Raw genomic sequence first — 24251 nt, 5'->3', positions numbered from 1 at the left:
AAATTGCACAATTATAGCTATTTAATTTGACCATCAATGTCATGATCTTGACCATGAAATTAGAACAGGGATAAATATTCTTTAAACAAAACAATATTTATTTATATTTTTTTTAAACTTTTTTTTTTATTGACAAATGATTAAAGTCAGACAAGAACACATAAAAATATATATTTTTAAAGATGACAGACCACAACTTCATACATAAAATATTGCATTATAATATTATTCTAAAGTACAGATGTTTTTTCTGTTCTTATGTAATTTGAGGGAATTTAATACATTTTGTTGTCAAATTAATGTCAAAAGTAGATTTAAAAAAAATCTTTTAGCCTTTTATCTAACCCTAATCCAAACAATGAATAGCATAGCCGGAAGTGCAAGGCACTTTACCCAAATTTGTTCCAGGGGCACCATATTACTGTACTATGGCTGACGCTGTGTAATAACAGAACATTTCACTGCACCAAACCCGTTCATGTGACATCCTATTCCTGCTACGAAACTTGGACTTTTATTTTGAAACGTCGTCGGCGTTCATGACACCGGAAGTAGACTCTCACGTTGCGGAAGCAAGCAAAAAACAGCGGCAGCACACATGTTGAATCATCATACAACGAAAATGGAATTAAATTTGAACAAGAAAACAAGCTCAAAAGACTTGCTCGCTTGTGGCAACGGAGGTTTGATCCTTTTTCCGAAACTGCTTTATCAACTGATTTGACTGAGGAGTTGTTTGACTGAGGAGTTGTTAGCTACATGCACCAACTCTTAACAACACTGTGTTCCAGTGGAGGCTGCTGAGGGGAGGGTGGCTCATAATAATGTCTGGAGTGGAAAAACCATGTGTTTGACACCATTCAGGACATTATTATGACCCGACCTTCTCTCAGCAGCATCCACTGTGTTCATACTATCAGTTTGGTCAGACGTAACATTTTGGTGTCCTTGTACATAGGTCTTCATGACAAGCTTCTCCTCAAGTCGAAGGGGCCCAAGGCTGGCAGTTCTTTGCAAACCGAGAGGGTCCCAAGAAGCAGTGGTGAGTTAAAAACATTTCTAGCGTTTGTTTGTAGATGGGCTAGAATCTACAAATAGCCACATCTCCTGCCAGGGTATGCTGTTATTCCGTTTCAGGTCATTACCCTGACAGAAACAGAATAATAACAGCACACTTTGGCTTTTTGCAGATTCTAGTCCAGCGTGTATTGCTTGCTAAATATGTTAAGTAGATTACTACGTGTGTAGTTAGTTGTATGTACATGTGTTGTGTTTCAGTTATGGACCGACTGCAGAACTTCCTACCCCAGATGGCCCAGGCCAATGAGAAGCTCAAGTTGCAGATGGAGCAGGCACCTGAGGGCCACTATGACATAGAGAGGGTGGAGGAGTCTGGAAAGGTCATAGAGATGGTGAGTCTAGTGTGGCTGACTTTTCTAGCGAGGGGAAGTGTTACTTCGGAACACCACGGGCAGGCCTATCATATTGTGTAGCCTGAACAGCCGCTAGTGGTAGCTGTTTATCTGTCTTTTCACGGTCCCACTCCAAAAGGTGGGTAAACAGCGACCACTAGCGGCTGTTCAGGCCACATTTTGTGGAACAACTGAGCAGAGAAAGGGTCCTTACAGTTTCCATCAGCTCAATTAAACTGAGACATGACATTGCCACAATTAACAGGTTGAACCACAGATGAGTGCAACAATACAATGTGCTTGTGCACGGCTGGGTTTTTTGTCATTCTCCTGCAACATTATAGCTCCCGGGGCAACAACTGTGAAATTTTGCCTTGTGCTTCGCACTCATAGTTTTTTCAGAATTCTTCCATATTCTGCTGTTTACTTCGCACATTGCTGACACTGTCCTTAAACTGCAGGTGAGACGTTGTGCGAGTTTGAGCCGATCACTTTTGTGAAGTCGGGGACCATCGTTGGTCACCGTCTTTCAGTGTGTTGCATTATCAGGATAAAAATAGTCCGACTTGCACCTATATGTCGACTGCACGATCTTCACAAAAATCATGTGATTAAAGGTCATCAAGTTTTGACTGTGAGTTTCTGCAGTTGCTCTTCACCAACTTCCCCCTGCAGCCATCACCTGCATTGTGGGAGGCTCTATTGTCAACCAATCATTAGGCTGTTTATGTTTGAACCCCATGAACCTGACCAAGGAGGTGATTGAAACAGGAACCAACTTTGCTGCAATTCATGTATACAGTGGATATGAACAAATTGAATGTGATCTGAGTCTTTCTCACCAATTGATTGTACAATGTACGCATATATTTTCAGTTTGTGAGTGTGATATGTGGGTTGGAGACCTGTTTATTTTTGACATAATAAAGAAAAACGTATCGAAAAAATGGTAACGCTGCTATGTTGCACTGAGCCTTGCTGTTGGAAAACCACATCAGTGTCCGACTTTCGGCCCACCATTCAAATGAGCCCATTATGTTGATGGGATAAATTGTGTTATGTCGTTGATGATGACATTGATTCCCTTGTCTCTCTATCAGGATGTGTCGCTGGTGGAGCTCAGTAGTTCGGACAGCGACTCGGACAGAGAGTCTTCACAGGACAACGGCGCCAACTCAGACTCTGAGGAGGAGAGCGAGCTCACAGAGGAGAACCTCAAACTGCCTGGCAACTGCCAGAGGCAGATAAAGAAGGTTCATATCCAAGTCCTGGAGAAACAAGTGGATTAGGCCGTTATAGGCCTCTAAAGAGACTACTGGGACAGTTGCAGTGTAGAATATTGACATGCGTTGGTAAAACTAATCAACTGACGTGGGATCAGTTCTCCTTCTCCAAGCCCTTTTCATAACCATTATGAGTGAAGGAATAAGAACTTACCGTAGGTCAGTGAGGACATGGTCCTGGAGGGCTAATGGATTAACAGTGGATGGAGACCTGCTGCAGTGAGGGATAAAGGGGACACTGGTGTCTACATAAGGGCCAAATATCATGTGTCAACAGTGCTATTTGAGCCATAATGAGATGGGGAGTGAGTGCCTTCTCAAGCATGTGCAGTAAGAATGTGCCTTACATAATTTCCTGTTTATCTGATGTAGGATACACTTAAGGTTAAAGTTCATAGTGGCTTGATGGTTCATTGATGGAAGAGAAAGAAATTACACCTATCTGTATTCAATCCATTTTTTTTACCCTTTTTTTTCTCCCCAATTTCGTGGTATCCAATTGTTTTTAGTAGCTACTATCTTGTCTCATCGCTACATCTCCCATACGGGCTCGGGAGAGAGACGAAGGTTGAAAATCATGCGTCCTCCGATACCCAACCAAGGAGAGAGACGAAGGTTGAAAATCAACCAAGCCGCACTGCTTCTTAACACAGCGCGCATTCAACCCGGAAGCCAGCCGCACCAATGTATTGGAGGAAACACCGTGCACCTGGCAACCTTGGTTAGCGCGCACTGCGCCTGGCCCGCCACAGGAGTCGCTGGTGCGCAATGAGACAAGGACATCCCATCCCGACGCTAGGCTAATTGTGCGTCGCCCCACGGACCTCCCGGTCGCGACAGAGCCTGGGCGCGAACCCAGAGTCTCTGATGGCACCGCTGGCGGTGCAGTACAGCGCCCTTAACCACTGTGCCACCCGGGAGGCCCCCATTTTCAATAGAACATTTTCATATTGTTTGTGTACATTTTTAAATATGATTTATCACTAGCATAGATAATCAAGGCTACATTTGAATTATTTAAGCAGAACTGTTTGACTGAATTTCTCATCTTCAACAAATGCTTTATATCTGTCTGCGTTGTTTTATGAATAGTCCTAGTTCCAGCATTATGTTTCGGTTGGTCACAAGGTTTGTGAGCTGTGAAGTTTTTCCCAGATAAATTCTTTCCTGAAACAAAAAGTACCGAAACCATGTACTGTATTTCATAAGTGTATGAAATCCAAGATTGTTGTGTAGTTGTGAATGACACAGCATACACAGACGCTCATGTTTAAAAGGAAAAATGGAAGTATAGACCATGACATCGGATAAATAAGAAACGAGTATTCACCATTGTTCGACATTTACACTACCGTTCAAGTTTAGGGTCACTCAGAACGGTCCTTGTTTTTTGAAAGAAAAGAAAAAGAAAAAAAAAATTGATCAGAAATTCAGTGTAGACATGTTAATGTTGTAAATGACTATTGTAGCTGGAAACGTCTGATTTAAAAAGAAAATGGAATATCTTCATAGCCATACAGAGGCCCAACCATTACTCCTGTGTTCCAATGTGTGTTCCAAAGTTTATCAATTTAAAAGGCTAATTGATCATTAGTAAACCCTTTTGCAATTATGTTAGCACAGCTGAAAACTGTTCTGATTAAAATAGCAGTAAAACTGGCCTTTAGACTAGTTGAGTATCTGGAGCATCAGCATTTATGGTTTTGATTAATGGCTCAAAATGTCCAGAAACTGTCTTTATAGTACCCGCAAAACACCAGTCTCAAAGTGAACAGGGGACTCTGGGATGCTGGCCTTCTAGGCAGAGTTGTAAAGAAAAAGCCACATCTCAGACTGGCCAATAAAAAGAAAATATTAAGATGGGCAAAAGAACACAGACACTGGACAGATTAACTCTGCATAGAAGGCCAGCATCCCGGAGTTGACTGTTCACTGTTGACATTGAGACTGGTGTTTTGTGGGTACAATTTAATGACTTGTGAGGCTTCTGTTTCTCAAACTAGACACTCTAATGTACTTGTCCTCTTCCTCCGGTGTGCACCGGGGCTTCCCACTTTTTCTATTCTGGTTAGAGCCAGTTTGCGCTGTTCTGTGAAGGGAGTAGTACACAGCGTTGCACAAAGATCTTCAGTTTCTTGGCAATTTCTCGCATGGAATAGCCTTAATTTCTCAGAACAAGAATAGACTGACGAGTTTCAGAAGAAAGGTCTTTGTTTCTGGCCATTGTTGCTTTAATCAGCACAGCAGTTTTCAGCTGTGCTAACATAATTGCAAAAGGGTTTTCTAATGATCAATTAGCCTTTTAAAATTATAAACTTTGATTAGCTAACACAACGTGCCATTGGAACACAGGAATGATGGTTGCTGATAATAGGCCTCTGTACGCCTATGTAGATATTCCATTAAAAATCAGCCGTTTCCAGCTACGGTAGTCATTTTCAACATTAACAATGTCTACACTGTATTTCTAATTTTGTTATTATAATTGACAAAAAATGTGCTTTTCTTTCAAAAACAAGGACATTTCTAAGTGACCCTAAACTTTTGAACGGTAGTATATGTTGGAAGACAAACAATACTGTATGTACCGGGGCTGGTTTTTGCACAAGGTTCGGAGGAGAATAGTCTCTCACATCTCCATAGAGACCAGATTTCCCTGTAGTTTTCAAAATGCTAATTGAAAATGGCACATACAATGAAAATATATTCTTGAACGTATACTTTCTTAGTGTTACCTGTTGTATTCGTATATCAACACTAGTCTTTCAAAGGTAGTTTATTTAATATCGTATTTAAATTAATATATATTATTTACTAAAAACTTAGGTACAATCTGCAGTTTCTACATATATTTTTTGACTTAAATTGATATTGATTCTTGAATATGCTTAATGAGCTTAGTTGAACTGTCGTACCCCATCATAACCCCAAATATAAGCTTTTTCTACTTCATTTTTTTTGTGAACAAAGTAAACTACATAGCCTCAAATCATGGTTAAAACTATAATGTTGATGTCATGGAAGGTCAGTCCTTGCATCCATAGCTCTGTCTATACATTTGAGAGTAGTTACATTTCTCCAGTCCCATCCCTCAGTTTTTGACCAAAACAGGGGCAGGTAGGTTTGTGTGCTTTAAAAATGCATAATCTAGTGTTGTAACCTACAGTGCTCCTTTTCTGACAGAAATACAATGTCAAAAAAATATATCCAATTATTCAGTGTGTTTTCTTTTGTTATAAAATATTTACAAATAAAAATTTAACTAAGGGAGTTGTGGATATCTTCAGCAGAAGTGTGGCACCTAACATTGCTGAGCAGAAATGACATACGACTTTGAACCTGCATGCTTGAGTTAAAATTAAATGTTGCAAAAGATGTGTGACTGTAACAGCAGGAGGAGATTGCCTGAAGCGCTCGGCTTTTGAAAAGCAAAATGTTCTTTCATGATGAGTGGAGGAACCGAAACCTTAAACTCAAAGTGAAGGGGTGTTGATCCAGTCAAATGCACCTTGGCTCTGGAATACTGAAATCCACCTCTGCGTTTGATATGTGCATTTCCCTTTTGTAACTTTGGGGAATACCACCTGTGTCCATGATGTGTCCGTAATGCAAGTTTTCGACCAAAATGCTCAAACTGTAGGCACCTTGAGACGAGGTCGTGGCAGAGGGTAGGCTACACATTAAAGGTCTCCTCTCTCACACACACCTGCTGTTAGGAAAGCGGAGCTGGACTCCTGATCAAGACTGACTGGTGAGTCGTGATCAGGTGGATTTAGTGTTCAGTCGTTGTTACAGTTTATTAGGCTGCCTTAGTACTCCACAGTCACTGCTTTGGTCCTGAGGTATTCGTTAAGAGCATCCTCTCCTGCCGACAGAACCGAAGCACAGTTAATCAGTTCAACTCAAATCAAGCATGTTGGGCTCACAAGGCTATTCAAAGCTCCTAGGCCCATTGTCTTTGAACTATGTTTCAAGAAAAAGATAAACAATGGAAAATACATGGATATCTATTTATGACAGACCAACAAAAAAAATCAGCATTAGATATGATCCACATTCCAATATGACAGTATCCACCATGAAACCCCTTGCCTAAATGATTACATGATTAACCCCAGACTCACCAAGGTCTTTCCCGAAGCCCGACTGTTTGAAACCACCGAACGGCGAGGCCACGTCGGTCTTGTTGTAAGTGTTGACGAACACGGTCCCGGCGTCCAGCCTCTCGCTCACGTACATGGCCTTGTTGATGTCGCGCGTGAACACACCGGACGCCAGGCCGAACTCGGTGTCGTTGGCTCTGTTTAGCACGCCATCTATGTCACTGCAGGTCAGAAGGGGAGAAAAGGGACGTTGGTCAGGGTTGGGAACCACAAACCGCTCTATTACTTGGGTCTGTGGTGAGGAAAGGTTGTCTCTTTAAAGACTGAGGAGACGCACCCGTCTTTGAACTTGGACACCACCATGATGGGACCAAAGGACTCCTCTTTGGCGATGAACATGTGATCCTCCACGTCTGTGAACAGTGTGGGCTCCATGAAGAACCCTGGAGGGAAACCACATCATAGTGTAGTTATCAATGATGATGAAGGTGGTTGGCTGAAACGTTGCATTACAGTGGCCTCCAATTGTGTTGTACTGTATCATCAGTATTCACTGACCAGTCTTATGTTACCAACTATTCAACTATTGTGGTCCATATACTATTATATCCTACCATAATTTTCCACCATAATTTGCAAATAAATAAATAAAAAATCCTACAATGTGATTTTCTGGATTTTTTTTCCTCATTTTGTCTGTCATAGTTGAAGTGTACCTATGATGAAAATTACAGGCCTCTCTCATCTTTTTAAATGGGAGAACTTACACAATTGGTGGCTGACTAAATACTTTTTTGCCCCACTGTATATATATATATATATATATATTATGTATTTATTTATACTCTGGACTCTGACAATGTTAATATTTCTAAATTCCTTAATTCCATTATTTTACTTTTAGATTAGTGTGTATTGTTGTGAACTGTAAGATAATACTGCACTGTTGGAGCTAGGAACACAAGCAATTCGCTACACCTGCAATAACATCAGCTAAATACTGTATGTGTATGTGACTAAAACAACTTGATTTGATTTTAAACACAGGTTATTCTACTATAGCTACTTTGGTAGGAGTGCATACTGTGATACTAAGAGAGGCCTATAGTATTGAAAAGACACGGCTTCAAAAGTGTTTACCTGGCCTGTCCACCTGTTTGCCCCCATACACCAGCGTGGCGCCCTCCTTCACGCCCACCTCACAGTACTCCACCAGCTTATCCATGTGGGCCTTGTGGTTCTGGGGCCCGTGGTCCGTGGAGCGGTCCAGAGGATCACCCACCTTCATCTTCTTTATCTCCTCCAACTGATGGGATGAAGAGGAGGGTAGACGGAGGAAGAGGAGGAATGCAAAGGCGATGATGAGGAAAAGGATCTTGAGAGACCCTTGAGCAACGCTACAAGGAGAATCAGTTGATGTGGGGGGAAAGAGGAGAAGTGTAGTGTGCATTTTGGACTGGTGTGGGAGGATTCAGGATACTCACCACTCTCCTGATGTACTCGTCATGTATGGACTCCTCCACGAACAGGCGTCCAGCAGCGATGCAGTTCTCTCCTTTGTTGAAGAACACAGAACTCATACCCTGCAGAAAGGGAGATGGAGGGGAAGGGAATATGACGAAAATAAGAGCAGGTTCTCCTCTTTTCCTTCTGTTTTAGTTACTCTCTCTCTTTTCTTTCCCTCCCTCTCTCACCATGCGCACAGCCTTGTCCATGTCACAGTCGCTGAAGATGATGAGTGGAGACTTCCCTCCTAGCTCCAGAGAAACCTTCTTCAGGTTACTCAGCGCACAGCTGCAACAGGAAATGACACGTGAGCCTGAGCAGGAAGTAGCCCAATATCAGCATATCAGGAATAACTGGGGTCCCAGCCCCCTACTGTACCTTTTCATGATCTGTTTGCCGATAGGGGTGGAGCCTGTGAAGCCCAGTTTACGGATGTCAGGGTGGTCAGACAAGCGCTGTCCCACCATCCCACCTATTAGAGAGATGGTGGATAGGGAGGTAGAGAGAGAGAAAGGGGTGAGGGCGGCAGGGGGAGAAAGGGTAGTAGAGATGAGGGAGAGAGGGTGGTGGATGGGGAGATGGAGTGAGAGAAACAGAAGAATAAAGATTAGAATCAAAAACCTTATCTAATAAGATCTCACAGATCTCCTGGGGGACCTCTCCCTTCCCACAAGCTCTTGCTCCCTCCCTTGTGTCCTGTTACCTGAGCCAGGTACGATGTTGATGACTCCCTTGGGAATGCCAGCCTTCACAGTCAGCTCAGCAAACTTCAGGGCTGACAGAGGAGTAACCTTTTGGACGAGAGCAGAGAGCGAGTGAAACATGTTCCTTGCTGTGGACACGGGGAAACTCTTCAAGTGAGTCAAATGACATCTGATATTCACATATGTGGTTCAGCAATGTGCCGTGCTAGAGAGGCTATTTTAACACGTTGGCCTGCAGAGAAAGGTTACGTAAGGTAGAGTTGTGCGTGACAGGTCGAGTCGAGTGTGACTGCCGTGTTACATAAGTTGTTCACCTGCTGGTATAAAATCTATGACTGAATCTGTCGTAACGTGTGCAGGTGTGTGTGTTCTCACCTGTGCAGGTTTCAGGACCAGTGTGTTTCCAGCAGCGAGGCAAGCGGCACTCTTCCATGCCAGCATCATGAGTGGGTAGTTCCAGGGAATGATGATGGCACACACACTGGCACCCAGAAAACACACAACACTCACATTTACATTTACATTTAAGTCATTTAGCAGACGCTCTTATCCAGAGCGACTTACCGTGAGCATGTGCCACAGGTCAGCCAAATGCAGTGGTTGCTACAACCAATACTCATACTAAAACCACTACTCATGAATCATGTTCATATCTAAATGCATATTGCTATTTCCTCGTAGAGTTGTATCACATGTGAACTCTGACCCCTTACCCCAGAGGTTCCTTCTTGGTGAAGGTCAGGTTGCGATTGGGCCTGGCCTGGTTGATGGGTATCGTCTTGCCCTGTAGCAGACAGGATATAATAGAAGATATCCTTAGACTACTAGATTACTGAAAAAGATCAAGACAACTAGGTCAGGATGTGGCAACAGGGAAATGTGAATGAAAAAGAAGTGGAGCCAGTTTCATCATACAAAAACCCCTCCAAACATCTTTATATTTCACATATCTGGTCCATGCAGGTGAAACTGTACCTGGATCTTGTCGCACCAGCCGGCGAAGTAGCGGAAGGTCTGGATGGACATGCCTACGTGGGTCTTCAGGGCCAGGGTGTAGACAGCTCCAGAGTCTATGGACTCTATGGTGGCCAACTCCTCCTGGTGCTCCTCCATCAGGTCAGCCAGCCTGGTAGGGAGGGGAGGTCAACAAGAGAGAGGGTCCACTGGCAGTCTTTGTCCTCAAAATATATTATTGTTGTATAAGTGGATATAAATCTGCACTATATAAACAAGTTCCCTGATAGTAACTATACTCCATAATGAGTCGAGGCAGATCTCCACCAGGCCTCTAGGAGGCGCTGTAGGCTTGGTGCTCACTTGTACAGCAGGGTGCCACGATCTCTAGGGTTCATCCTGCCCCAGGGACCAACCTCAAAGGCCTCTTTGGCTGCTGCTACCGCCCGGTCCACATCTCCCACTGACGCGTAGGCTACCTTACAGATCACCTAGGGAAAAGGGTTCACATTTCATGAAGTACCAATACAATAATGTCCACAAGTACGTATATCAGAGTGTATATCTAAGTTTGATAGATGAGTAATAGTAGGATGTGTGTGTGTGTGTGTGTTCAGGTGTATCTGTTTGTATAGCATGACAACTCACAGAGCCATCGGCAGGGTTTATGGTATTGGCGGTCTTGCCGTTCTCTGCGTCCTCAAACTTGCCATTGATGAAACACTGCCAAGGCATCTTCACCGTCATGTTGTTGACGTCTTTAGTTGCCTGGGAACCAAACCATGACAGTGGCATAACATTACACGTCAAAGACAAATTACAGATCCAGCTGTGTCTTTATAAATACGTGTATATGTGTATAAGTGTCATATAAACGCTTGAAAATACAAGTGGAAAGTGAGTGGGAACTAGTATGTTTCTCATCATCATCAATAGTAACACCATTTCAAATCAAACTTTATTTGTCACATGTGCCGAATACAAGTGTAGACTTTACCGTGAAATGCTTACTTACAAGCCCTTAACCAACAGTACAGTTCAAGAAGAGAAGAAAAATATTTACCAAGTAACACAATAAGAATAACAATAACGAGGCTATATACAGGTGGCACCGGTACCGAGTCAGTGTGCGGGGGTACAGGTTAGCTGATATAATTTGTACATGTAGGTGGGGGTGAAGTGACTATGCATAGATAATAAACAGCGAGTAGCAGCAGTGTACAAAAGGGAGGGGTGGGGGGTAGAAGCTGTTGAGGAGCCTTTTGGTCCTAGACTTGGTGCTCTGGTACCGCTTGTCGCATGGTAGCAGAGAGAACAGTCTTTTACTTGGGTGACTGGAGTCTGACAATTTTATGGGCTTTCCTCTGATACCGCCTATTGTATAGGTCCTGGATGGCAGGGAGCTTGGCCCCAGTGATGTACTGGGCCGTTCGCACTACCCTCTGTTGCTCATTCTGGTCAGATGCCGAGCAGTTGCCATACCAGGCGGTGATGCAACTGGTCAGGATGCTCTCGATGGTGCAGCTGTAGAACTTTGAGGATCTGGGGACCCATGACAAATCTTTTCAGTCTCCTGAGGGGGAAAAGGTTTTGTCGTGCCCTCTTCACAACTGTCTTGGTATGTTTGGACCATGATAGATCGTTGGTAATGTGGACACCAAGGAACTAGAAACTGTCAACCCGCTCCACTACAGCCCCATCGATGTTAATGGGGGCCTGTTCAGCCCACCTTTTCCTGTAGTCCACGATCAGCTCCTTTGTCTTGCTCACATTGAGGGAGAGGTTGTTGTCCTGGAACCACACTGCCAGTTCTCTGACCTCCTCCCTATAGGCCGTCTCATCATTGTCTGTGATCAGGCCTACCACTGTTGTGTCGTCAGAAAACTTAATGATGGTGTTTGAGTCGTGTTTGGCCACGCAGTCGTGGGTGAACAGGGAATACAGGAGGGGACTAAGTACACACCTGAGGGGCCCCAGTGTTAAGGATCAGTGTGGAAGATCTGTTGTTGCCTACCTTACCACCTGGGAGGTGTTTAGACCCAGAGTTCTTAGCTTAGTGATGAGCTTCGTGGGCACATAGGTGTTCCTTTTGTCCAAGTGAGAAAGGGGAGTGTGATTGAGATTGTGTCATCTGTGGATCTGTTGCGGCAGTATGCGAATTGGAGTGGGACTAGGGTGTCCGGGAGGATGCTGTTGATGATGACCATGACCAGCCTTTCAAAGCACTTCATGGCTACTGACGTGAGTGCCACTGGGCGGTAATCATTTAGTCAGGTTACCTTTGCTTCCTTGGGCACAGGGACTATGGTGGTCTGCTTGAAACATAGGGATTACAGACTCGGTCAGGGAGAGGTTGAAAATGTCAGTGAAGACACTTGCCAGTTGGGCCACGCATGCTTTGAGTTACACATCCTGGTAATCCATCTGGCCCAGCGGCTTTGTGAATGTTGACCTGTTTAAAGGTTTTGTTCACATTGGCTACCGAGAGCGTTATCACAGTCATCCAGAATAGCTGGTGCTCTTGTGCATGCTTCAGTGTTGCTTGCCTCGAAGCGAGCATAAAAAGGCATTTAGCTCGTCAGGAGGATAGAATTATGGTCAGATTTGCCAAATGGAGGGCGGGGTAGAGCATTGTAGGCATCTCTGTGTGTGGAGTAAAGGTGGTCGAGAATTTATTTTTCTCTGGTTGCACATGTGACATGCTGGTAAAAATTTGGTAAAACTGATTTAAGTTTTTCTGCATTAAAGTCTCCCGCCACTAGGAGCGCCATTTCTGGGTGAGCATTTTCTTCTTTGCTTATGGTCTTTTAGAGTTGGTTGAGAGCGGTCTTAGTGCCAGCTTTGTTCTGTGGTGGTAAATAGATGGCTACGAATAATATAGATGAGAACTCTCTTGGTAGTGTGGTCTACAGCTTATCATAAGGTACTCGAGGCTTCTTTAATATCAGACATCGTGCACCAGCTGTTATCGACAAATAGACACACACCCCCGCCCCTCGTCTTACCAGAGGTAGCGTCTCTGTTCTGCCGGTGCATGGGAAACCCTGCTAGCTCTATATTGTCCATATCATCGTTTAACCACGTCTCGGTGAAACATAAGATGTTACAGTTTTTGATGTCCCGTTGAAGGGATAATCTTAATCGTAGGTCATACATTTTATTTTCCAATGATTGCACGTTAGCAAGAAGAACGGATGGCAGTGTGAGTTTCTCGCTCACCTACGGATTCTCAGAAGGCTGCCCGATCCGTGGCCCCTCTTTTCTTCGCGCAAAAGGTGTGGATCTGGGCCTGTTTCAGTGAAAGCAGGATATCCTTCTCTCGGGCTCGTTAAAGGAAAAGGTTTCTTACAGTCCTCTGTCAGTAATCTCAGTTCTGATGTCCAGAAGTTATTTTCGGTCATAAGAGACGGTAACATTATGTACACAATCATTTAAAAATAAGTTACACAACACGCAAAAAAACTAACGAAATAGCACAATTGGTTGGGAGAATGTAAAACGTCAGCCATGTTCTTCGGCACCATCTGTGCTCTGTATGACTAGCCTGGTCCCAGATCAGTTTGTACTGTCTTGCCAACTCCTTTGGTCATTAATTGTGGTGTCTTGCCAACTCCTAAGATCATTGTTGCACAACTGACCATAGGAGTTGGCAAGACAGCACAAACTGATCTGGGACCAGGCTACTGTATGACAATTGTTTGTCTGACTCACATAGTCGATGACCATCTCCTCCTCCTGGTCCTCCCCCCTCAGCCTTCTCACAAACATCTGGATGAAGTCCTGGAAGGTGGTGGCCATGTACACATCCTCATTCTGCAGCTGCAACCCTACACACCTCTGCTTGATCTCCTCCACCAGCCTGGGGAGAAGATGGGGTTATAGCAGGGTCATAGTGAAGTTATGTCAGGTCATAGGAGAATATGTCACTCAGGTACAATGGGGTCAACTAGAGTCACCATGATGATTAAAAGCTGATCACTGCTAATAGAATATATAACAAAAAAACTCTAGGTCAAGTGAGGGAAATGAAGGGTTAAACCAGGCCAATGCCAGTGAAAGCATACACTCACCTGACCACGTCCATAGAAGCAGCTCCTGACTTGAAGAAGTCTGTGGTTTCCTCAATGGCAGCAACGTTGCTCAAAATGCCTTTCCAGATGTCCTGGAGTGACAACACACTGAATCAGTGGTGCTAATTGAACAGCTTCTATCTGAATCATGCGTTTACAACATGGCGGCATACTAAGTAACAGATTATGTTGTAGTAGTGTCCAACTATCACACATGGCTATGTGGAAGCCTTCAGAGACACAATGAGAAACGTACTCGTATCTCCTCTGCTATCTTCTTCTCGTCATCAGTCAGCTCCACGCGGGCGGTGTCTCCTGAAGAGAAGTACTTAGCAGCAGAGATCATCTTACCATCCTCAAACTGCAGGTTCTTCACCATCAGCTGTGGAGGAACCAGAGGAGGAAGAGGGTGAGGAGAGGGAGAAGGAGGAGAGGCAACAAATAGTTAGGGTTAGGCCTGAGCTATGTCTTAATGACTAAACTGGAGAAATCATTCACAAAATGAACATTAGAAGCCATCGGAGGTTGATAGATATAGTGCTCTATGTTACAGCACAGGTAATACAGTTAACAGGGTTGCCACTAGACACTTGCTTGTACATTTCCCTATTCGTTTCCCATTGATCTCATTTTATGTGACTCACCGCTTTGCTATCTGACCCGTACAGAACCAGGCCGTTCTTGGTGACGACACCAGGCTGGGACGCCCCCTCTATCTCCAGGGGCTGACCGGCTGGCACCGACTCCCCCAGCATGGACGATCCGTACAGAGTCACAGTCTAAGAAGAGAGAGGACATGGGGTCGATTGACATACTGCCAATGAGATAGACAGACACACACACACACACACGGTAATAAAGAAACAGAACATTAGACACGACAGTACAGTTCATACATACATTGTAAATGTAAGTGTGTGTGTGTGTGCAAGTGTGTGTTTTAGGGAACGCACCTGACCGTCAATGACCGCCCACGCCCCGGGGACTTTGTCGTGGCCACGGATCCAGTTGTGGATAGCCTCTGCCGGCTGGGCGAGGTTGACCTGGAGGACAGACAGAAGATGGGTGAGGAAGAAAACCTTCCTTTTCAGACACTTCTTTCCTTGGTTTCTAGGAACCAGGGGAAGGACAAACAGTTGGCTGCCTATTATGCAGCACTTAGAAGAGGGACCTTAAAAATAACCCCTCACTCCCTCCTCGCCTTAAGAATGTTGGCCAGTGCTATAGGCTCTCGTAAGTTAACACTCCCCACCCACCTCAAACCCTACCCCCCTCCTTATACAACCCCTCATCCCATTACTGGCCCTAGTATATTACCCTCTTGTTAAACAGGACTATTCCAAACTGAGTAATGAATGGACGTAGTGTGGAATTAAATGGCTACAAATGGAGTAACATCAAACTGCCATAAGAATTTCAGCAGAAAAGTGACAGGACAGGACATTATTTGAATGTTTATTTCCTAACATGATATTTGACTTAGTTTCCTTCATTCCCTACAAACAGCCTTAACCAGGTGACCCTGTTTCACAGCCACATTCGGTATCTCTGTAACGGTTCTCCTCGTCATCGGAGGGAGAGTAGTCAAGATCGGACCAAAATGCAGCGTGGTATGTGTCCATGTTAATATTTAATAAATCAACTGAACACTGAATAACAAAACAACAAAGAGAGTGAATGAAACAGTCCTGTAAGGTGCAACAACACAAAACTACCCACAAATCATAGTGGGAAAACAGGCTACCTAAGTATGGTTCTCAATCAGAGACAACGATTGACAGCTCTGATTGAGAACCATACCAGGCCAAACACATAGAAAACCAAAACTAGAACAAAACATAGAATGCCCACCCCAACTCACGCCCTGACCAACCTAAACAAGAAACATAACAAAGGAACTAAGGTCAGGACGTGACAATCTCACCTTGGAGTTGGACTTCTTCTGGATACCCTCGTAGCTGGCCCCCTCCTCTGTCTGAGGGACTCGTGGGGCCTTCCCATCAGCGATCAGCTGCACTGACTCCACCTGCACCACAGGAATACACCAGCCCCCAAGCGATGTCAGTGTGTTACGTGTTACAGCAGTGGGACTGTGATATGTTTTATCCTGATTGTGATCCGAGGATGGACAGATGGAGATGGTGGTGCATTGCTATGGTTACCATGGCCTTGATGCCCTCTGGAAAGAGGAAGCGATTGTAGAGGGAGTCCACCGTGTCGTTGGGTTCCACATGACACTCTCTCTGGAGCAGGATGGGACCGGTGTCCAGACCATCATCAGCCCAGAAGATGGAGAACCCAGCCTTCTTATCCCCTTGGATCAGTGTCCTGAGGACACAGGACCAGGTCAGACACAGAACCAACGTCAAGCATAGAACCACGGTCATACATAAAAACAGGGATGTATCCAGAAACAGGGTCATACATGGAACCATATGGAGAAGGCCACTCATGGAATCAGGTAATGCATAAAACCAGGAACTAAATCGTGACAAAGCTATTAGCTGGAAAAAAGTAGGCTACATGAAAAGTGCAGTAATGTTAATATAACCGTGTATGTGTGCGCAGGTTTTCAGTGAATTTATGTCAATCACAAAGCTCATCTGCATTTCCTGCAGAGCAGGATAATTCTCAGCAACAAAAGAAAGAGTGATCAAATTAAGATTCTACACCTGTAGTACAGAGCGAGAGAAAGCCAGCCTTTTCCATAGAGCCCACTCACAAGTAAAAAGAGCCAAGTCAGACACAGATCAGTGTCAAATATAGGCTAAATCCACATAGCTGTTCACACACAGAGACGTACATAGACTCACACACACACACCCTGAACACAGATAACAGGAACCGAGAATAGATAAGGGTGGGAAAAAGATAAGGCAAACTGTACTCAGCCAAACACATTACAAACAGTTCATCCCCAAACCAGACCAGTTAGATAGCACCTCTCACTCCTACTCAGCTCTCCAGCAGGTGTTTAACTATATGGGCAAGGCACACACTGAAAACTTTACACTGGTCCGTCTCCATTCACCACACACACACACACACACACACACCCTACCCCACACGCCTATAAACCTTAATCCTCACACTATCTTAACCCTTTCTTTCTCCCCTCCCTTCCTCACCAGTTGATGGCGGAGGCCCCGCGGTGCAGGGGCAGGATGGAGGGGTGGTAGATGATGGAACCGTGGGCCGGGTGGTCGATCACGTTCATGGGGATGAACTGGGAGCAGAAGGGCATGACGTTGAGCTCAGCCCCCACCGCCTTGTAGGCCTCTACCACTTCCGGGATGGGCTTCCCTTTGACACGCCACCGTGGGAACTTAAAGACTGGCGTCCCGTCCTTCTCCGCCACTACCGCTGGGGGGAGAGAAAGGTGTGGGGGGGGGGACAGAACATTTATATATTTTCTCTCTTAATTTAAAAACGAGTTTTTACTTTTGTACAGTATGTGACTGTGCATCTCAGTTTATCTGTGTGACCGTTATCTGTGTGAGCTGGGTGTGCGTCAGGGTTAATTATGAATTGAGTTGCGAATTGCTCTTTCATTTCAATTAAATTCTTGAATTTGAATTGGCCACACCCAACATGAAGCAGAATTTGAGTAGAATTTGAATGAAAGGAAGTAGAATTTATTTAAATGAAATTCAAATGGATTATTTATTCTACACATTACCATAGTAATGTTTATTTTGATGTCATGCATGGTTGGTTACCAGTACCATAAGGTTGAAACATTTCATTTTTAAACTCATTCTCAGCCATTTCAAATAATTAGTGGCCTGGACAAATTCTAAGATCATGTTGTGGGTTGTCTATAATAATTCATAATTCCCTTAGTGTTTTTAAATATAAAAAATAAAAAACATTGCATTTGATCAGACGCTGCAGTATGGAAGGGAACATCTCATGACAATGACAAATACTGTTTGACATCTTTGAGTTGTAATCAAACTAATATTTGAAATGGTATGTGAATTCTTTGCATTAATAATTAGCATATCCTGTTGATAAAAGACTTCTCATATGAATGAGACTTTCATGTTTCACGTCTCAGTTGAATTGCTTTGAATTCAAATCTAATCAAATTCTGCTTCCTGTGGTGTGTGGCCAATTCAAATTCAATTCCAATTCACTGTTTGAATTGAATTCAATTCTGAAATTCCGAATTGACACCAACTCTGGTGTGCGTGGGGGTTCCGTTCTTCCCCATTTCCAACCAGTTCCAGGGCACAGACTGCTCTACTACCCTACTAGGGTTATGGTTACATGAAACCCACACTTTGGCCCCACCTGCTCCACACAAATTAAATTACACACACATGCCGATGGGAGGGGTGGGACAGGATAGGGGGCTGGCCTGGGGGCACACGGTCCATCTCAGAGTGAGTGTGTGCACCGGTGTGTGTGTGTGTTAAAGGCCACATGGAGCTGTTGGCCTCATCCATCCAGCTATGCTAATCTGGGTGCTAAGCACGATAGTAGCCTCGTAGTAATGCTTTATAAGAAGGCCATGCTTTATGCCATGGCAATAAGTGAAGTGTTAGAGGCTGTTTGACTCACAGACGGTTAGGCTAATAGAGACCGTTTCTGTTTACCATCCAACGCTATGTTAGAGTGATGTGCGTGCATCCCAACATCAAAAAGCTCTGTAGCAGGATAGCTAAAGCTGATGTCGGGACCTTAACAAACTTAAAAACGAGTGAGTGATGACCATGAAAACACACAGGACTGGTGGCTATAGATATTTTCAACAAGTATATTATTCTTCTGGCTTTATCGAACTCTATTGTTCATACCTGACCTTGACTTGCTAGCTTGCTTGTTAACTTGTACAAGCTGAAGTTGCAAAGTTGCATGGGATCATATCCACTGCTAGATAAACAAAGAGTTTTCTGATGATGAACTGTGCATGCAACTTTTCATGACGTGGGAAATGGGTCTATAGATGTGACATTACATCATCATTACATTGTCAAGTAAACATTTACACAGTAGGCAAAAAATACCCACAATCAAACCATCTGCTCGGTAAATACTTTGCCTCGGGCTAATAACAGGAAAATCAAATGTGAAACAATGTTTTACTTAAATGTTTGACCATATTGTGTAACAAGGTTTCCTTTACAGTACCTGTGTCCAGCAATTCAGGCACCGACAGGTCTCTGGACCAGAGGTCCTCTGCCAGATCAACTCAACGGGAATTTTATTTTTTTACAGGGATGCCCCCAAAAAAATCGTAATAACGCAGAGATCTGTTTCCCTAGCCAAACGGCAAAAATCTCTCAATTCTGTGCCAAGAACACAGTGGGTCGCTGTATAACCTCACTGCAGAGCAGAGGAGGCTGGTAGGATGAGCTATAGGAGGTCGGGCTCATTGTAATAGTTAGAATGGAATAAATGGAAGAGTTAAACATGTGGTTTCAACACGTTTGCTATGTTTGATACCGTTCCATTCCAGCCATTACAATGAACCTGTCCTATAGTTTCTCCCACCAGCCTCTTCTGCTGCAGTCAGGCTGAACTGAAGTTAGGCTAAATCAGGGTAATTGGGACTAACAGGGTTTGGTCAGGGGTGTGTATCTCCCCTGTGTGTTGTTGTTTGTTTGCCTAGCAAGGACGCAGTGCCGTTAAACTACGGATATTGTCCCATCTAGTCAGTTATCCTCTCTATAGAGAGAGAAGATAACGCAGAGATAGAATGAAGAAAGAGAGAGGAAGAGAAGCACAGAACAGGGACCCTTGCCATCCCAGCTGATGCATGCTGGGTAAAATCATTTGCATCATATCAAACCAGGGCCTCTCCCTACTAAAGCAATTGGCCCACAGTCCTAATGCTAGGCATAAAGGCCTGTCTTTTTTTCTTTTTTTTTTACAGAGTCAACACGGATCTACCTCCCTCACTGACAGGGACAGTCAGTCCTCTCCTGACCCAGAGAGACCCAGGGCTAAAGGGGCTTCCGCCTCAGATTATCAGGGTAACCACTGAAGCCATTACATCTCATTTAGAAAACTGACTGGGAGCAATCATTGACACAAACTCCACTAACTCAGTTAGACCGTGGGAGTCTAGGAGAGGACGGACTGGATCATGACTGAGACCGTGCAGACGGTAACAATGTAAAGAGGTGGCCATGCTCTGGTGAGGATGTAAGCATACCACTTCCATAAATGTTTTGCTGCAATATTCATTCACTGAGTCATGATAACTTGTGTACCCCTCCAAAAAAAGAGGGCATGATGAAGAGAAGGAAATAATGGAGAAGAGAGAGAGACTCTCCCTCCAGTCATCACCAGTGTGTCAATACTTACCCAGAGGGTCTGCCTTGCCATCCCTATCTGGCACAGTGAACACGCCCACCACCCTATGGCCCTGCTTCCGTAGGTTGGTGTACACTTCCTGTCCAAACAGGCTCTGGCCAATCAGAGCCAGTCTCAGCTTATTTTGGTAATAATTCTGGAGGAGACAGGAGAGAAGAAAGAGCATGTGAGTTAGAGTGGTAAAAACTCTTTCTGACACATGAGAATAGCCTATACTGTACTGGTGGGCTTTAAGATCAAAACACATATATTTCCCCCATATCCTTCAGGCTTTGAACCAATATGACCGAATACTGATGGAGACAAACTCCAACTTTCAATTGGACCATACTCATGTCCATGACCAATATTCATGTTCACTTCTAACATCCCTCGTGTTGAGTATACATAGGCATTTTGTAACGTTGAAAAGCATTTATACTCTTCCCTCTCCATTGCCAAGTTTTTTTTATGAGTTTCTGGCAGCCAGACTGGCTCAATGGGCAATAAATCTTGGTCCTCTGGGACAGAGGGTGGTCTGAAATGCTATTGACTACAGAGAGCACAACCCGCTCCTCCAACTAGAATGAATGCTCAAGTAAGTTCAGACGGCTACTTCAATCAGTGTGTCTGTCTGGAAGTTCATGTGAAAATGGAAAGTTTCAAGTGTCCTATGCCGAAATAGACTAGGAATAAAGTAAACACTATAGCTGTTCATGTGTAATAACGTAATACACGTTATGACAATGTGTTATTCAATTGTTATAGCCTAATGCAAACAGCTCCTGTGAACGCTTACACCCAGACAGGCATGGTAGGCGAAAATTTTCCAGCACTGAGTGACTACCTATCAGCCAGCTAAAACGGCAATGATAAGAGACACATTTCTGCCGTTACATTGTAACCACCTACAGTAGCAGTTTGATATGGGCCGGTGTTGTTTACACAACAACTACAAAACCATATCGTATCAGTCCCTTTTCCTTGCTAATATCCTGACAGTAACTTCAATGTCAGTCGAATTATAGGCAGTTCGTTGCGTGTATGTGGATTTCTGGATAGAGTGTATGTGGGTTTCTTGGATAGTGTGTTGCTAAGCCGCTCTGTTCAGCTGTCTGTGGTCTCTCGTTCAGCTGATGCAACTCCCCACGAACTGTACAATGGAAGTAATTCGTGCAGCGATGGAGACAACGTGCATAACGTGGTAACTGGCATGTCTTTCTTTGTATGGTTGTTAGAATACAAAATACATAGTACATAATATGAATTCGCCTTTATAGTAATACACGTTACTAATGTTGCATATCAGATATCAAAGAAGAGAACTGTCAAGCATGCATCGTATTTCGATTAGATTGTAGGCTACTGTGAGTGTGCACTGTGCACACCCAGGCATTGACGGATCTGAGACCGAGTCATTCAGTCATTGTAACATATGAAGATGACTCGATTTTAACCTGATATATATTCATGCATTACAACAATGACAACATCGTATGAATCAGCTGGCAAGCTATTAGGATTCTCCATAGCGACAAAAAGGAGGGCGGGGAGAGACACAGGGGATAGCGGATGCAACATAAACAATGTTACTTACAGAGCTGGTAGAGAATTTCCTAATGATTCTGTTCGCTGTCCACAACATGATGGCTGTATTAATTAACACACACACAAAAAAAAAAATTAGTCCAAAGTGGTCTGGGGACGTGTATGAGCTCCTGATGACACACACACCTGCCTCGCAATGACAGCGGTTCGAGCTAGCCACAGCCAGCTCACACCCGACAACCGGCGTGCGCGCGGGGTACTGTCTACGTGCGCGCTCACGAATCCTACTACTTCCTTCAATGTGGCACGCTTGTATTTTACATTTGACAGTCTTACTGGCGTTATAGTAAGAATTGCTTTTCGCAATAAATTGTGCGTGCTGCCAGTGGAATATCTATGTAATTTTATCAAAAGACCACGAAACCGGCCGGACACGAAGACGCAACATTGATCATGTAAAAAAACAAAAACGCTTAACCTTCATCTAGCGCCTCCCTTGAATGGGTTATGACGAGTAGGCTACATTTACATTGTAATTCCTTTGTGATCAAATATAAATAGCAGCCATTATGTACTATTTTAGATTGGTGCATTTTCTGTATTAGTTTATTTCAATGTTTAATAATGTCATAATGTCATAATAATAAAATAATACATCCACACACGCACATCAGTATCATAACAGACCATGTGTAACTTTGTGATTGTTTAGTCATTCATTTAATTTCATCCATTCGGCTACAGGCCCAGGTCTGGACAGCTTTTCCATCTCAGGAAAACCATCCATGTGTAAACACACTTTGACCTCTGCTGAACACCCTGATGAAAAACTAGAGCAGGGCAGCTCTCTGGATAGTAGTGGAAGGAATCCCAAACATTCACAATGTGCTTTAAACACTCCACAGTTATGCCCTCTCCTGAGTGGAAATTGTGTAACATGAGGAATTATGCATTTGTATTGTTTATGAGTGAGGACAATCGTATCCGTATCAAGGTGATTTGTTCTGTAATTCAGATTCAAGTTTGTAAAGCAGAATCAATCATAAGTCTCCATTTCAACATAAAGTATATTATATCTTCCATTGTTGGCAGACTCAGTTGGTTCAATGTTCACCTGTTAGAACACACCAGTACCTACTCTCTGTGTTGCCAAGCTATATCATCGAGAACACACCAGCTGCTCTGATCAAACATTCTACCCCGATCCACACTGAACTGCCTGGCTCAGGTTCCCCCATGCCAAGGTCAACAGGGTTACTTCTCAGTATGAAGAGATGCGCAAGCAAGGATGAACACCCCCACACAATGTCTACTGATATCACTGTGGTCATCTGGGCAGTGTTATTGCCTTTGACCCCTAGTGCCCCCTATAAGCCTGCTGATTTCCAAAGGGATACTTACTGTATTACTGGTTTGTATCCATGTCATAGTCATGACAACAGTGTACTACTGTCCATTCCCATTTTGTAAACAATCTTAGTACCCCAATCTGACATGTCTTGTTTGCCTACAATGTATCCTCCTGTCAAAGTTTAAAATGTCATGAGGGAAATACAAGGCACTCCTCCGTAGCACCCATGCTCAACATGATAAAGGGCAATGTATCAGTGGGATTCTTGTTTTTACAAAAATGAAGCCATCACAAAAGAACAGTGTTTGGAAGGACAAATTAAACAATGCATGCGACAATTCCATCATGACATTTTAAACTTTGACACAAGGCTACATGGTAGGCACAGATCAGTGAGTCAGTCTCCCCTACTTTTTAAATGTAGAATTGGTTAGTTATTGTCTGTGTAACTGATGTGAAATGGCTAACTAGTTAGCGGTGGTGCGCGCTTCAATCGGTGACGTCACTCTCTCTGAGAAGTAGTTGTTCCCCTTGCTCTGCAAGGGCCAAGGCTTTTGTGGTGCGATGGGTAACGCTGCTTCAAGGGTGGCTGTTGTTGATGTGTGCAGAGGGTCCCTGGTTCGGGGCGAGGGAAGGAAGCTATACTGTTACATCGGTACAAACTAGATGGATTACCATGAGATTATACTTGATATGTTATAATTACAATGTAAGTCAAATGTTGACTATGCAGTGAAGTTCACTAGTTGCAAATGGACATGCTTTGGATATCTGCATGCTGCAGTTGGGTGCACTTCCAAGCCATTGAATATATCAGGAGTTGACTTATATACCAATAGTGTGACTTAATAACTGCAGGCTGATAAAACTGGCTAGTGAGATTTAACCCTTCCTGTATGTGACACACTGTGTGTCGTAACTGCTGTCATTAATGCAGGTCTAAGGGTGTTTTAGGACTTTGGATCTGAATAAAGTATTGCAAATGTGTGTCTGTGTATGAGACACCACAAAAAAAGA

The 24251-nt window shown here is 43.8% G+C and overlaps 2 protein-coding genes across 2 annotated transcripts; one reads left to right on the top strand and one right to left on the bottom strand.

Annotated features, from left to right (window-relative positions):
• Positions 1–539: 539 nt before the first annotated feature.
• LOC115133728 (NOP protein chaperone 1-like) lies at positions 540–5962 on the top strand. The gene is made up of 4 exons (XM_029667213.2): positions 540–683; positions 959–1042; positions 1279–1412; positions 2513–5962. The coding sequence occupies exons 1-4, from the start codon at positions 599–601 to the stop codon at positions 2699–2701; spliced, it is 492 nt and encodes a 163-aa protein (XP_029523073.1). The 5' UTR covers positions 540–598; the 3' UTR covers positions 2702–5962.
• On the bottom strand, positions 5685–22298 carry LOC115133131 (mitochondrial 10-formyltetrahydrofolate dehydrogenase-like). Its single transcript, XM_065021682.1, has 23 exons — positions 21933–22298; positions 20348–20492; positions 17161–17395; positions 16195–16360; positions 15957–16058; positions 14986–15075; positions 14677–14811; positions 14289–14414; positions 14033–14124; positions 13674–13821; positions 10611–10730; positions 10326–10453; positions 9984–10134; positions 9722–9792; positions 9384–9489; positions 9008–9095; positions 8683–8776; positions 8493–8592; positions 8283–8381; positions 7939–8104; positions 7136–7241; positions 6820–7019; positions 5685–6560 (listed from the first exon to the last, which is right to left on the bottom strand). Exons 1-23 carry the CDS (start codon positions 21978–21980, stop codon positions 6505–6507), a joined length of 2772 nt encoding a protein of 923 aa, XP_064877754.1. The 5' UTR covers positions 21981–22298; the 3' UTR covers positions 5685–6504.
• Positions 22299–24251: the final 1953 nt, after the last annotated feature.

This window comes from Oncorhynchus nerka, linkage group LG8 (genome assembly GCF_034236695.1).
Source record: "Oncorhynchus nerka isolate Pitt River linkage group LG8, Oner_Uvic_2.0, whole genome shotgun sequence".
NCBI lineage: Eukaryota > Metazoa > Chordata > Actinopteri > Salmoniformes > Salmonidae > Oncorhynchus > Oncorhynchus nerka.
Note: the sequence above shows the minus strand (reverse complement) of the source record. Positions and strands in the feature narration are given on the sequence as shown.